The 14,378-nt window shown below is 52.3% G+C and overlaps 1 protein-coding gene across 1 annotated transcript; it reads right to left on the bottom strand.

Moving 5' to 3' along the window:
- Nucleotides 1–647: 647 nt before the first annotated feature.
- Nucleotides 648–10,596, bottom strand: LOC119114651 (dimethylglycine dehydrogenase, mitochondrial-like; the record flags this gene model as incomplete). Its single annotated transcript, XM_037238687.1, has 7 exons — nt 648–698; nt 1,164–1,292; nt 2,277–2,464; nt 2,719–2,958; nt 3,532–3,680; nt 4,646–4,841; nt 10,443–10,596. Coding segments are annotated over 7 exons (1,107 nt in total), but the record flags the coding sequence as incomplete, so codon positions are not given.
- Between the last annotated feature and the right edge of the window lie 3,782 nt (nt 10,597–14,378).

Here is a 14,378-nt window from a genome sequence, read left to right as displayed (position 1 = left end):
TCGTTTGTGGCTTGTCCTGCCCAGTTCAGCTCAGTCTGCGGATTAGGCCAAAAACTCATGGGTTTAACCAATCCATAAACAGTGAGTTGCGAAGTGCATTTGCGAGGAACATTATGCACATAGCCAAGACAGTCGACATAAGACGGACAGGTGAGTAACTGAAAAAATGGTGTGGGATGATCGGCAGGCAATTTGAATTCACTTCTGCTATTCGTTTCGATAACGGCATGTTGCCGAAATATCAATGCAGCTTTATCTCAATTTTCTTAGTTTTTCTCTGAGCAAGATGGCTATCGCTACTGTCTTATCTAAATCGATGTATGGCTACAGTTTTAACACCCACATCACATACACAAAATAAATGAACAACTAAATATCACTCGACTAGGAGTGTGAACCCATGCTCCTGTGGCTACAGATGCATAACATTGATATCTGCTATGACACTCAACATTCACAACCAAAAGGCTGCCCTAAACACAAAACACACAGGAATGTTAAACCAGGCCCTCATATATTCCCGCCACTTCGTATTGCACAGTACAAATCCCACCAAGGCATTACACAAAATTACACAATGAGCTTGTGTAGTGCATATCCATTGCACCACAGTGAGTAGAAAAATCCCCGCGTGGCTGGCTCCGTCTCTACTTGGCCTTGGCCTTGGCGGCCTTGCGCTTCAGCGCGTCTCTGGCCGGCTGAGTCAGCAGCGGAGGACCAGGCAGCACCACGGCGGGCCGCCGCTCGCCCAGCAGCGCCACCTGCCGCAGCGGCACCGCAGTATCAGTACGGACGGCGGCCAACGACGGCAGCGACAGCGGCGAGCGCGGCCAGCCCGCCGCCGGTCCGGGCCTGCTGCACGTGAGGTGGCGAAACGACGAGGGAGGGTAGGGACACACCAAACGTCATAATATGTAGCTCACCGCTCATTTCTATTTGCGCTCTGTGTACTTGTTCAGCGCTTACGGACGGTCGCGCAGCGTTATTAGAATAACACTGCGGGCGAGATATGGCCGCGTTTGCTTTCTGGAAAGCAAGGGTCCAGGGCCATTGCCACCATGCCTCTGAACTTGGGAATGTTTGACGTTGGTGCTGAACGGTTCCATCAGCCGCTGCGTTGTCATCGACCGGTATCCACTGGACTGGAACGAATCGCACCTCACCGGGCCGCGCGCCCTTTCATTGACCTGCACCTCGGTGCTGGCGACTGCCAGGTACGGCGGCACGTACGCCTTGGCCAGGGTCTGGCCGGTGTTGTGGCTGTAGCAGCCGGAGGTCGTGTTGCCGACCACCTGCCGGCAGCGAGGGGGGGGGGTGGCACCGTCAGCAGTAGCGGTCCCCGCAAGAGATGTCTCCCAGAGCAGGCCGTTCAGTGTTTGTTTTGGTCCGAAATGCATAATGCGTGCCACAGCCTCAACGTTGAATAGCTCGATCCAGAGGATCCTGAGGCTAACACGACCTTCCCCATCTTCAGGATTTACAGCCGTGGCAGCCACACATCTATCCCATATCCCGGTCTGAAGCCTGTTGGAGTATCTGGTCACAGTCAGCTGCGAGCCTGCCGTTGTTAGAGCAGCGATGTGGGCAGCCGAGGTCTGCAGTGGGCATAGTGGTCACTGTGTGGCTGTGATGAATCATAACTTGACCACCGCTGGCCAAAAGTATTGGAATCAAAAACAGCCGACTTACTGATCTAGCTGATGGTGCGACATTTGATCAATACCAATGTGTTGAATCGTCGGCTGATCATCGAGATGTGTGGTGGTTGATCATAGAAGACGGCATGCCAACAGACATACCGCCCTACTGCAGACAGACATACCCCGCTGTCCGCATTACCAATAAAGTGGCCGAGTCAAATGACTTCATTCGGGTCCCAGTCAGAATGCTGGTGTATTCTCCGAACCTGATTTTGGTTGGCATTCACTTTTGATATTAGAGTCTAAGTCTAAGTCAAAGTACGAATCAGGGTATAAGTGTCCTAAATCTGAGTCTCATCTCCCGGTCCGAGTATTCTGTCTTTTAAACTGTTCATTTCGAACCAAGCCCGAATCCACAATTTTAGACTAATTAGGGAGTGCTAGTTCGACTGACTCGCATCAGATCCCCTTGACAATCAGAACAGCTCACTCGCGTTCGGGCATGAAAAGCTCTCGAGAGCGGACTCAGGTCGAGTCTGGACTGAGTCAATACGCATACATAACTACACTCAAGCATACGCGACACCATACAGCAGACTACACCGAAAGGCTAGTCTAAAACGACTGTTACATAACCAACCTGAGGTCATGGAACTCGCTGCCCGTGCCGGTGATGATGAGGAACCTCTCATCGGGGAGAGAGGTCAGGGTCAGCTCGGCCATGACCTTGCCGCCGGGGGTCAAGTAGTGCGTGACGCAGGTCCTCCAGGTGGCGGGTATCGTGTTCGCCGTGGCGTACTCCAGAAGTGCACGGGCGTCCGAACCTAGGTAGCGGAAGAGGGTGTTGCTGTTCAGACGGCTGTGACACCTGCAAATTCTTGTCAGTTGCGCCGAAGTACAGTCAGGTTGATCTGGGAAGTTCTGCAGATCTGCTATTGCAATCGTTGTGTAATTTGCTCGTTATTTGCGTCGCTACATGTACAAAGTAAGCAAGCTTTCTGTTTCCGTCTTGATCGTTTCCTAATCCTCACGCGTCGCCAAGTCCGGCCCAAACCCTGAAACGTAAAGTCTGTCCCACCCGAGAGGTAGAACTTGGCGAAGGGCGTGATGTCGATGACGCCGACCCGCTCCATGACGGTGCGGCACTCGTCGCCGACCCGCTCGTGCCAGTTGGTGCGCTGGAAGCTGGGCCTGTACTCGGGCTCGGTGCCGGGCTCGGCAAACCACGCCGGCTGCTCCCACCCGGTGTGCTGCTCCATGGAGGCGCCGCGCGCCACCAGCTGCGCGTGAGCCCCGCTGACCCGGCTGGTGGGCCGACTTGTGATGAGGGGTCACGGTCACCGCCGGCCCGCGCCGCCCGCTGGGCATAGGTCGGTGGCGGGGAGGACGCAGAGTGGTGCAAGTCCGCGGGGGGATGTTAGTCTGCAGGCTAAAGTGGTAGCCGAGGTCATTACGTTACCATGGGAAATATGGGATGGGTCATGTAGCAGTTTGTGACCCGCGGGTGCCTGGTTTAATGAGCAACGCTCATCGACAGATGTCAGTAGGTTTTGTTTTCAACGTAAATGAATGGCTGGTCGCAGGAAATCCAATCATAGTTCAACGCGAGATGTCATACTTTATTCCGTCTTCCGTCTGTCACTCAACCCGCGACGCTATTGCCATCCGGAGCCCAAATCTAGACCAGAATGTCCCGGTCTGGACCATCTAGTCCCGCCCGGTTGGACAACAGGCTGTGCGGGCTATGAACACCCCGACAACACACAGACGTTACAACGAACATCCGAGCTGTTCTGATTGCGGCAAGGGCAGAGCCGAAAGGCAGCCGGTTCAGCGGGGGGGGGGGGGGGGGGGCGGGAGGCCCCACGCGCCAGTGTCCCGGATCACGCACCTGCCCAGCGCTCCTCACGCGGCAGGCCCAGCGCTGTGTTCATGCCGTAGCTCTCGCGACACTTGGCCAGGCTGTAGCTGTCGGTGGTCCAGGGCCCGTAGCGGCATGGGTGGGAGGCGGTGTTAGGGGCCACGAACACGATACCGTAGCTGGTGATGGGCTCGGAGGGATGAACAGTGTTACGAGCTGTGGAACACGATACCGTAGCTGGGGAGGGGCTCGGAGGGATGAGCAGTGTTATGAGCCGCGGCACACCATGCCGTGCTTGGTGGGAGTTGGAGGTATGAGCAGTGTTCGAGCCGCGGAACACCATGCCGTACCTGGTGAGGGGCTCGGAGGGATGAACAGTGTTATGAGCTCTAGAACACAATATCGTACCTGGTGGGGGCTTGGAGGAGTGAGAAATTTTCGAGCCGCGGAATACAATATCGCACCTGGTGAGGGGTTCGAAGGGAAGAGCAGTGGGTGCGAGCCGCGGAGCACGATACCGTATCTGGCGAGGGTAGGGGGGGGGGGGGCGGAGGGGTAAGCACTGGTTACGAACCTTCAACATGGCCGGGAAGGCGAGGGTGTGATATTGCATCTGTAAAAAGCCTTCAGTGGAGCAAGCGGTCCAGTTAAGCATTTCATTCGGTAGACGCACAATCCAGTCAGACAACACTCCCAGTCCAAATACAGGCCCAGCATCTTTGGCAGCATGCCCGCTTACACTGGAGCAATGCAATTTGTTTGGGGGCAGGTAACATACAACAAACGTAATAGGTACGCAGCGGTTGTGTGACGGTGACGAGCAGGACTGCTCCGCGTGTAGCGGCGTCTCTAGGGAGGCCAGCGCAGTCGTCCGATGGAATCGCCAGCTAACTGTCCAGCCGAGTCTACTTTACCAACCGTCTGCAATTGTGGCATCTGCTAGTCACCGTCTGCGGAGCCAGCTGTTCAAGGATGTTTGACCGCAGCCTGCCACCAAAGCCAGGACATACTTCCCACGTGGTGTCAGTGTTAGACTGTCCAGCATTTGTCCAATCTCAAGGCATTGCACCTCTTGTTCAAAAATAGCCTCTTTGTCTTCACGAAATACCCGAGCAGCTTCCCTCCTCATGCGCCCATTTCTCACCTGAAGCCGACGGCGGCCCACATGTTGGGCAGCAGTGTGGGGCCCACCATGGGCAGCACGTCCGGCGAGTAGGTGATGGGCCCGTTCACCACGCTCTGGATGCTCGCCCCAGCAAAACAGAGCAGCAGCTCCATGGCCATTTCTAGGTTGGGCTCAATACGGTCCAGATCCGGCGGGAACAGTTCGCGACCGAACCCTAGCGGCAATAACAGAAACTATTATTGCCACAACGGACGGCAGGTGTCGACAAAGTCATGACCCTGTGAGCATGTGACATTACCGGCATGCAAGATCGCCACGCCCTGTTTAGTTCCGCAGACCCATGTAATGTGGGTGCTGATGATGATGATTGGGGTTTTAGGGCGCGTCGACTTCTAAGGTCATTTTGCGCCCATGACAGCTAAGTGTTTATCGAGATGTATAAATGGCTGTGAATCCGACGCTTCTCAAACGTGAAAACAGCTGTCCGGTGCCAAGCATGCGAGAATCGTCACCAATAAGGTCTGAAAAGGTAAGACCTGACGCATCTCGTCCGAAGTAAAGTGCCCGCTCTTCTCTGAACTGCGGGCAGAAGTGAATGACGTGGCGAACCGTGAGTGGCGCATCACAACGAGGACATATAGGGCGTTCTCCGCCGCACAAAAGGTAGCTATGTGTTGCGTGCGCATGGCCAATTCGTAATCTGCTGAGGGTTAATTCTTCACGTCTCAACTTACGTGAGCTTGACGGCCATGGATCCAGTTGCGGCTTGGACGCCTTTAACTTATTGTTTACAACGGCATCCCAGCAGCGTTGACATTTCCCCTTCACAAAGGTCGCGATGGCAGTGTAAAAGTCCCTTGCCGGCAACGGTAAAGAACGGGTACAAAGTGCACACGCTGCCCCTTTTGTGGCCGATTCAGCACGCTCATTACCTGCGATACCCACTTGATTCGGTATCCAATATGACGAACCACTGAGATCCAGCGCTGTCAGGCGAACTAAAATATCCTGTATAATGGGACAAGGTGGGTTAAAGGCTGTCAGGGCCGACAGGCTACTCAAAGAATCGGATAAGATCACGTGTGAGTTGCTCTCACCAACTTCGATGAAGCGTAGGGCTTTACTTATTGCAAAGAGCTCGGACGTTTAAACGGAGGCGTGTTTCGGTAAAGAAAAGGACTGGGTGGCTTGGTCTTTTACAAATGCAGCACCAACGCCCACCCCCGTTTTGGACCCATCAGTGTATGTGGCTTGAAAACCTATGTACGACCCGATGTGCTCCAGGGCCTTCGATCTCAAGTCGCATAGGATCGCTCTCTGTTTGCTGGTGCATGAAAGGGATACATCCACTTTTGGTGAGATTAGCTCCCATGGAGGCACTAATACGGGACGCGACCTTAGCACACAACGCAGACTTATGTCACTTTCCCGGAACAGCTTCTTCATATGGACACCAAATAGAACAGCGGACGGCCTTCCGCTTCTTTAGAACTTGCTTTCCACATCACGTGAAAAGATTGCTCGGTGAGTCGGATGGTTCGGAAATTGAGCCAGCTTGCAAAAGCACCGCATGCCAAGCAATTCCCTTCTCAGTGCCAACGCCGGTTCATTAACTTCCATGGTAAAGCTAGCAACTGGCGACGTCCTGAATGCCCCCGTCACAATGCGTAATGCGGTATGGTGCACGGTGTCTATTAAACGTTTGGAGGAACTCGGCGCGCGGTCATGAATAAAACAGCCATAGTCAAATTTCGACCGTATAAGTGAGCGGTGTAGCAGTAACAGTGTTCTTCTGTCCACTCCATAACTTGTTCGAGACACATACTTCAATGTGCTCAATGCTTTAAAGCAGTTGTCACGTAACGGTTTTCAGATGTGACGCATACGCTAAACGGTTATCAAACTGCAGACCCAAGAAGCCGGTACTGGATTCGTTCGGGTTGGTCTGACCGTATAGCCTTAAAGCCATGGCGGGGCATTGACGAAGTCGTCTGCAAAAATGCATAGCGACTGTTTTCGAGGTTGAGAAACGTAGTCCGTTTACAACACTCCATCTCTCCAGGCTGATCACAGCCAACTGCAAGCGACGCTCCAAAGAAGCAAAGTTTGACGAGGCATACCAGATGGCGACATCATCCACGAAGAGAGAGCGACTGACCGACTTTGGAAGGGAGTCGCCAATATCGTTATCATCACAGCGAACAAAACGACGCTCAGAACTCTGCCTTAGGGCACGCCGTTATCTTGTTGGTACCTATCCGAAAAGTGTGAGCCAACGCGAACTCTGAAAAAACGATCGGTCATAAAGTTCGCTAAGAACGTGCCCCTGGCTCCTCGAGTGCCATGATGAAAGAGCTTTTTCAGGATGCCGTAACGCCACGTTGTATCGTAGGCTTTTTCAACATAAAAAATATAACGCCAACATGTCGTTTTTCCATAAAAGTGGTGCGGGTGTTTGTGTCGAGAGCTATAAGATGGTCAATGGTAGTGCGATTTTTCCTGAATCCACATTAATCAGCCATAAAAACATTGTATCGCTCCAAAAACCACGACAAGCGTACATTTACCATACGTTCCAACAACTCACAAATGCATGATGTCAGTGAAGTAGGGCGGTAGTCGGCAGGGTCAGCCCCACTCTTACCATGCTTGAGCATAGGGACAATGTGTGACTCAAGCCAAGACTCCGGAAAACCTTCATTCGCCCAGAGTTTGCTGTACGTTGCTAAGAGGGCCTCAACTACTGAAGTGGGAAGTTGCTTAAGCATGACGTTGTGAACTAGATCCGGACCCTCTGCCACGTTGCGCAGCGATCCTATCGCGGAAATTAGTTCGGCCATTATAAAAGGTCGGTTGTATGACATCTGTTCTGTCATGCTGAAGTCGACAGGGGATGCCTCGCAGCGGATCCGGTGACCCATAAACTGTGGGAGGGCATTGCCGTCACCACATCACTCGGAGAATACGCGGGCTATTTCATTTGCTACGTCAGCTGGGTGAATAATGTCACGTCCAGTGATACGGAGCACAGGGCGTGGTGCAGACGAGTGCTGTCCCGCAATGCGTTTGATCCGTGACCATACGTTGGATGCAGGTGTTTGGCAGTTTAGTTGGCCGACGTACGATCGCCACGATGCCCGCTTAGCATCTAGAATGGTGCGTCTAGCAGCTGTTCGTGCTCGTCGAAGTGCAATTAGATAGTCAGTTGTGGTCCGACGGTCAAACTTTCTAACGGCCCTGTAACGCGCACAGATGGCGTCCCGGCACTGCTGCGTCCACCATGGGACAGGAGGACGACGAGGGCAGCCCGACGTTCGCGGCAAGCACCCTTCTGCAGATCGCAAAATCAACGAGGTCAAATCCTCTGTTGAAGGGGGTTCACTCGCTGGTTGCATAGTAAGGGAATGCTCGATCCTCGCTCGAAACTCGATCCAGTCGGCTTTTCTAAAATTACAGCGCTGTGGTCGAGAACCAAGGAAAACGTCAGCCCGGTACTTGATCCAAATGGGGAAGTGGTCACTTCCCACTGGATCGTCTGACACCGACCAGTCAAAATGGTTGATCAGTTGTGGGCTCAAAAGACTTAAGCCGATTGCTGAAGCCTGTCCTGATGGGAGTGTAAAATGGGTACGCGTGCCCGTGTTTAAGAGGCACAGCGATTCTTCATGTATGAGGGCTTCGCAGCGTTTCCCGCGAGTGTTTGTCTTGGCACAACCCCACGCTGAGTGGTGAGCGTTAAAAATCACCCAATATGAGGACAGGCGGGCGGAAGCTGAGCCACTGGTGAGGGGTGTCTGTGATGAGGAGACCGGTGGTTTCTCAGACGAAGGAATACCGGACGGCGCGCGAAGGCTGCAGCCACGTCGAACCGTTGTCCAGCCGTCATTTGTTGGCGATCCAACTGGTGTCGAGGAGGCCGGCAGCACGGCGACCACCTACTGCTCGGTTGGTGGGAAGGGCGCTTAGAGTGCTGGCTGCGAGTCCAGGGCGCGTGTTGAGGGTACAACTGATAGGCCAAATGACCCTAGAAGTTCCAGAAATTGAACAGCCGTCATTTACTCGATCGCATTAGTGTCCGGCAACGAAGCTTTCACTTTCGATGCGTACGATATTTTTGGATGGGTTTCGTTATAAAATTCTCGAGCCTCAAGGAAGGATACGTTTTTAGAAGTGATTGATATGATTTCCTTCTCCTTGGCGTAGGCTGGACATGCACGGTCGTGCGACATGTGCGGAACCTGGTCCTTGCCGCAGTTGACACGGTGGGGTTTGTCAGAAGTACAGTCTTCGCTCATGTGCTCGAGGGGCGCACATTTTCCACACGCTGCGTGGTTCCGACAGTTGGGTTTCGTGTGACCAAATCGCTGGCACTGATAGCACCGCATGGGGTTAGGTAAAAAACTGACGTACTTTCATGCGGACGTATCCCACCCGTATCTCGGACGGTAAGTCAGGGCGACAGAACGTGAGTATGAGGTTGCTGGTGGGCACCAACTCTCCTCACCTTCTAACGAGGATCCGTCGAGCGGCGGTCACTTCAAAATCCGAGAGCTCCTCCACGATCTCTTCCTCCTCAACGTCACGCAGATCAATACAGTTCACCACGCCCCTGGACGAATTTTTGGTGTTGTGTGGTGTCGCTGACATTGACACTGTGTTTCCCACGTTTACCAGCCCCATCTCGAACACTGTACGTAAATTCAGTTGCTTCCACAGCCCGACTTGCCTCCAAATCACCAGCAAATTCAACTTTTATTTTTCCATCCAGGAGCTTCTCACGTCTGATAATTTTTTTCAAATTTGTCACGCTATTTTTTCTCTGAAACGGTGACAGGGACGCCACCCTAATTTCATGACTTTCGAAGACGAGGATCCGTGGTCCGGAGATAGCAGAGTCTTTTCCGCACCCTTGGGTTATCGTGGTCTGACCCCCTTTCGGAGGACGGGTGTTTTTAGAGGTAGAGGACGCCATGCAAAAAGTGGTTTTCTTTCGGCACCGGGGCTCCCCACCCACCACGGAGCCCAACTGGGGGACAACCCAACACTTCCTCGGGAGGTGGTCACCGCCAGGGCTACTCCGGCGCTATACGGGGCGAGCGACGCCTCCGACACGGCCAGGTGTAACCGGGGAGATCCTTTCCCGTCCTGACCGTGGTTCAGCGCCGCCGCCCCTTGACCCCTTAAGCCGCAGCGCGCGGCCAGGCGCCCCGAGCGGAAACCCGCAAGGAGCACCCAACCGCACGCGAGCGACAAGCCGCTAGACCCGTGCGGGGCCCCACAGGCCCCCCGCGCTCCCGGATATCCTGGCCGAAGTGGAGTGTTGGGACGCGCCGCGGCTGACCCGCACGACGCGCCTCTCAGCCACCAGGATCCGATCAACCCGGGGACGCGGGCGAGGGGGCACGGCGACCCCGATACAACGAGGATGAGGAGTGGTGATAGGGTCGGATGCGGGAGTGCGGGTAATGTGAAGGGAGCAGGCGGGACAAGAAGCAGGAGCTCATGTACCGGCAGTGTCGCTACGCCCTGAGAGGAACAGCTTGCGCTGTCCACCCGTTACCGGAGCTGGGACCCGAAGGGGCGCTAGTCCCCAACACCGGCCGAAGCCGGTGCCCCTGCGAGGTTGATATGTAGGTGGAGACCAAGGCATCAACAATTGTGACAGGCCAAGTGAATGTGACATCAGCGACGAGTGAACACTTTGCTTTCATCGGCTTCAGCCTGTTTATCCTCAAGCGCTCGGCAAGCTGTCTTCACGCGCGTCGTTTCGCACCGCGCCCCTCCGATCAGGAGGCGCCCCTGTCCCGGCGCGTACCTGGCCGGACGCCCCTCAGGACCCAGTCCTCGGAGAGACTCATGCGGTCCGGATGCTCATAGGGCCCGATCAGAAGGCCGTCCCGCTCCTGACGGACGTGGTAGGAGCTTTCCAGGTGGCGCAGCACCGGAAACTCACGCTTCAGCGCCTTGACCTGGCGACCAAACAGCGCGGGTCAAGACCACGGCGGATAGCCGGCATTGAGGAAATTAAGATGAAGAGGGGAAGAGAGAGAGAGAGAGAGAGAGAGAGAGAGAGAGAGAGAGAGAGAGAGGAGAGAGAGAGAGAGAGAGAGAGAGAGAGAGAGAGAGAGAGAGAGAGAGAGAGAGATAGATAGATAGATAGATAGATGGATATATATATATATATAATGTATTGTATATTTGTATTATATCTACTAATGTATATATATGTGTATATATATATATATATATATATATATATATATATATATATTATATCATACATAGGGTGGACCTTGCTTGATGGCGCTGATTACCAAAAAAGTTCCTTTCCTTACGTCAAAACCAGAGGTCAGCACATCTATCGAATTCAGCGTAAATATGCAGATGAAACGCTGGCCGAAGATGTGAGGCACTGACACAGCACGCATGGCAGTTTTCGCCTGTAAATTTTAGTGAAATATCGCGCTCGCTGCAGACACCCATCAAGCAAATTCACAAAGTTTGTTCCGATATGGTTGGGGGCTCTCCCGCCATCGACGCCCACGTCTCAAGCCGTCACACCAGTACGCAATATCCGCGGAACTCTGACGCAGTCCGTCCCGCGTGTTTCCAAGAAGAGCGGCTGCGTCTTCCGGTGGGAAGATAAGGGCGCGGCTTGGTAGGCCTAAGGTCGTGCTGAGGCAGGTCTCCGTTCTACACAACGCTTTTCAGCTCAGTATTGGGAGTAGGCGCTGCGGACGCCGGCACTTGGCTCCCTTCGGCGGTGCGCCAGCCACGTCACGAGCGCCGACCCGACCGGGGTTGCTCGGCGATCGTGGTGAACGGGCATTCTGACTTGCCTGGCTTTCACTAAAACGCTATTGTTAATTGCTGTACTGACACTAACGCTAGTCTATCTCTCTATTTTCCTGTTTGTTCTACCAGGGATGAGACTATCAGTCCCGTGTTATTTAAATGCATGATGCTCCTTGCAGATGTTCTTAAGAACTTGAGTAAAACGCTATTGACCTAATTGGCTGGTAACTGTCGCATTTTACGTCACATTGTCTTGTTGATAGAAACACCAAAAGCTTCCTAGCCCCGACGCTACTTTTTTAAGCACGTGAGCAGGTTCAATTTCACCCTTCCCCGCAGCCGTGCTAAACTTTGCTGCATACTGTATGTCACTGAGTATCTATCCCACGCCTGACTACGTCGTGACTTGGTCATACAGTACGATTGCTGCACGGAACTGCTGAACTGCCAGCTCGTCCTACCACAACTAACGTATTGTGCACACCAGATAGTGGGGTAGATAGTTACAACAAATAACTCGGGAATGCGTCTTACAGCTTGGCGGTGCATTCCTTGGTGGAGCGCGAGTTGCTAACAACTCGCACTCGAAAATAATATTTCATCCTGAGTATAATGAGAAAAGGACAAAGTATGGCGTAACTGAACGCACTGGCAATTGCTACTCAAACATGTATGTTGTCAAAAACAATTGGAAAAACTAAAACACAAGTTGTTCAGTGCATTAGCGAGTAACATTATTCACATAGATAAGACAGTATTATCAGCCTTATTCCTCGGAGAAAAACCAGGAGAATGGATATATAGTTGGGGTGATATTGCGGCAACATGCCTTTATCGAAACAATAGCGGAGGCTTGCTATTGTGCCACTACAAGTGCAACCGATGTCACTACAAGCCCAGCCGACGGGGCCCATTCGCTGATTGGAGCCTTTCTATTGTGTCACTACAAGTGCAGCCGATGACACTACAAGCCCAGCCGACGGGGCCCATTCGCTGATTGGAGCCTTTCTCGGACCCCTGTTTCGTCTCCGCCAAGGCTATCACACTTGAAACCCAAACGAAAGGTACCATGAACGACCTGTTTTAGTTCGGGAACTAGAAGTTTTAAAAACCTTAGGGGAGTGGACCATATCGTCATGGACATGGACCATATCGCCTAATTTCATCATTTCAATTTGGTTTAAAGCACGCAGCAAAAATATGAATCTGCAGCATTGTAATTCCGAAAACTGACGATACCTGACCGGTCCACCATTTTACGCTTCGTTTTTTGGATGCACGCTGTAAGCCATAATCATTTCGATGATATACAACTAAAACCCTGGCATGACAAGCGGCGGATCCAGCCAATAATCTCTGAAATTGAGTCAGGGGGCTGGTGTTTGTGATGTGGTGGTGGTAAGCGCTCCCCGCCACACCTGACACCTGACGCTCCCTGGCTGAGGGACGCCTGACACATGATAGCCTCCAACTAAGTGACACCTACACACAAACATCCTCCGCTGATGTACACCTGACACCGGACACCTGTCACCCTCCTGGCTCAGCGGCATCTGACACCTGGACACTCTCCGGTGCGGTACACCTGACACCTGACATCCTCCGGCTGAGGTACACCTGACACCTGACATCCTCCGGCTGAGGTACACCTGACCATCTTCTGCACAAGACCAACATATGGTGCTAGTTGCACTGACGTCAAGCGGAACAGTGAAACTTAAAGCGTATTTCAGCGCCATGGGAAGACGATTGGGAAGGCCGACACGCCCCGTTGCTTCACCCCCTTGGTCCGCCCTTGATCATTATGAAAACGTCATCACCCAGTACTCAGCGACACCCGAGCCCTACACGCCGGCACGCACGTGTCGGTAAGCTCGCCAGCTGGGCCCAGAGGGGTGCGCAGGTGGAAGGGGACGGGAACATTGCGGCGCGGAGGGGAGGGGGATTTCGCATTGGCTGGTCGGGAGGGAGAAATGGTGGTGTGGCATCATTCACACCGTTGACTTCTACCGGCTTGGAATTTGAAGAAAAACGCGTGAACGATTTCCTTTGCTTTGAACGACGAGCTTGGATAAATTTGTGGGTGGGCAGATATAAGGTACAGATACACTTATTCACTCGGAGACATTTAGAAGAAGTCAGAGGGCGGGGTGTATTGCCCCACCCGTTTCCAGTGCACGTGCTAATGCTTATGCAGCTGGTACCAGTTATAATCGGAAACATCCCGAGGGTCCATGTTTACCTTCCGCCAAAATATTAGTCCAATGTCTGGGCGACATACGGCCACTGCCACTCGACAGGGTTATAATGCGGCTCCTGGTGAAAAGGACGGTTTCAGGCACGTAGCCGGCGAGAGGGGGACAGACCATGGTACCATTGTTCCTGAAGCATATCTACATATATACACACACACACACACACATATATATATATATTGTATATATAGATATATATATATATATATATATATATATATATATATATGTGTGTGTGTGTGTGTGTGTGTGTGGTGTGTGTATGTGTGTGTGTGTGTGTGTGTGTGTGCTTATATGTGTATACCTACATATATAGATAGATATAGATATAGATATAGATATATATATATATATATATATATATATATATATATATATATATATATATATATATATATATTATATATAGATGGATAGATAGATAGATAGATAGATAGATAGATAGATATATAGATAGATAGATAGATAGATTACAATTTCGTGCCTTCGGTGCGTCCAAAATCAACAAACGAACCGCTGAGCTTCTGTATGTAACGGGTATTGAAACGGCTTAGAATCGGCGATAGCAGGTTTGTGTCGTGTTGGTAAACCACATGTCAGTTCGTTGGTCAAACAGTGAGAAATCACTAGGCCTTAGCCCAAAATTTCTGGTATCTTCCGTTCATCAAAGCATGTCACAGGTCTCCTAAAGTTGGGCTGCA

The sequence above is a fragment of the Pollicipes pollicipes genome, unplaced genomic scaffold, assembly GCF_011947565.3.
Source record: "Pollicipes pollicipes isolate AB1234 unplaced genomic scaffold, Ppol_2.1 Scaffold_2727;HRSCAF=3192_pilon_pilon_pilon, whole genome shotgun sequence".
In the NCBI taxonomy this organism is placed as follows: domain Eukaryota; kingdom Metazoa; phylum Arthropoda; class Thecostraca; order Pollicipedomorpha; family Pollicipedidae; genus Pollicipes; species Pollicipes pollicipes.
Note: the sequence above shows the minus strand (reverse complement) of the source record. Positions and strands in the feature narration are given on the sequence as shown.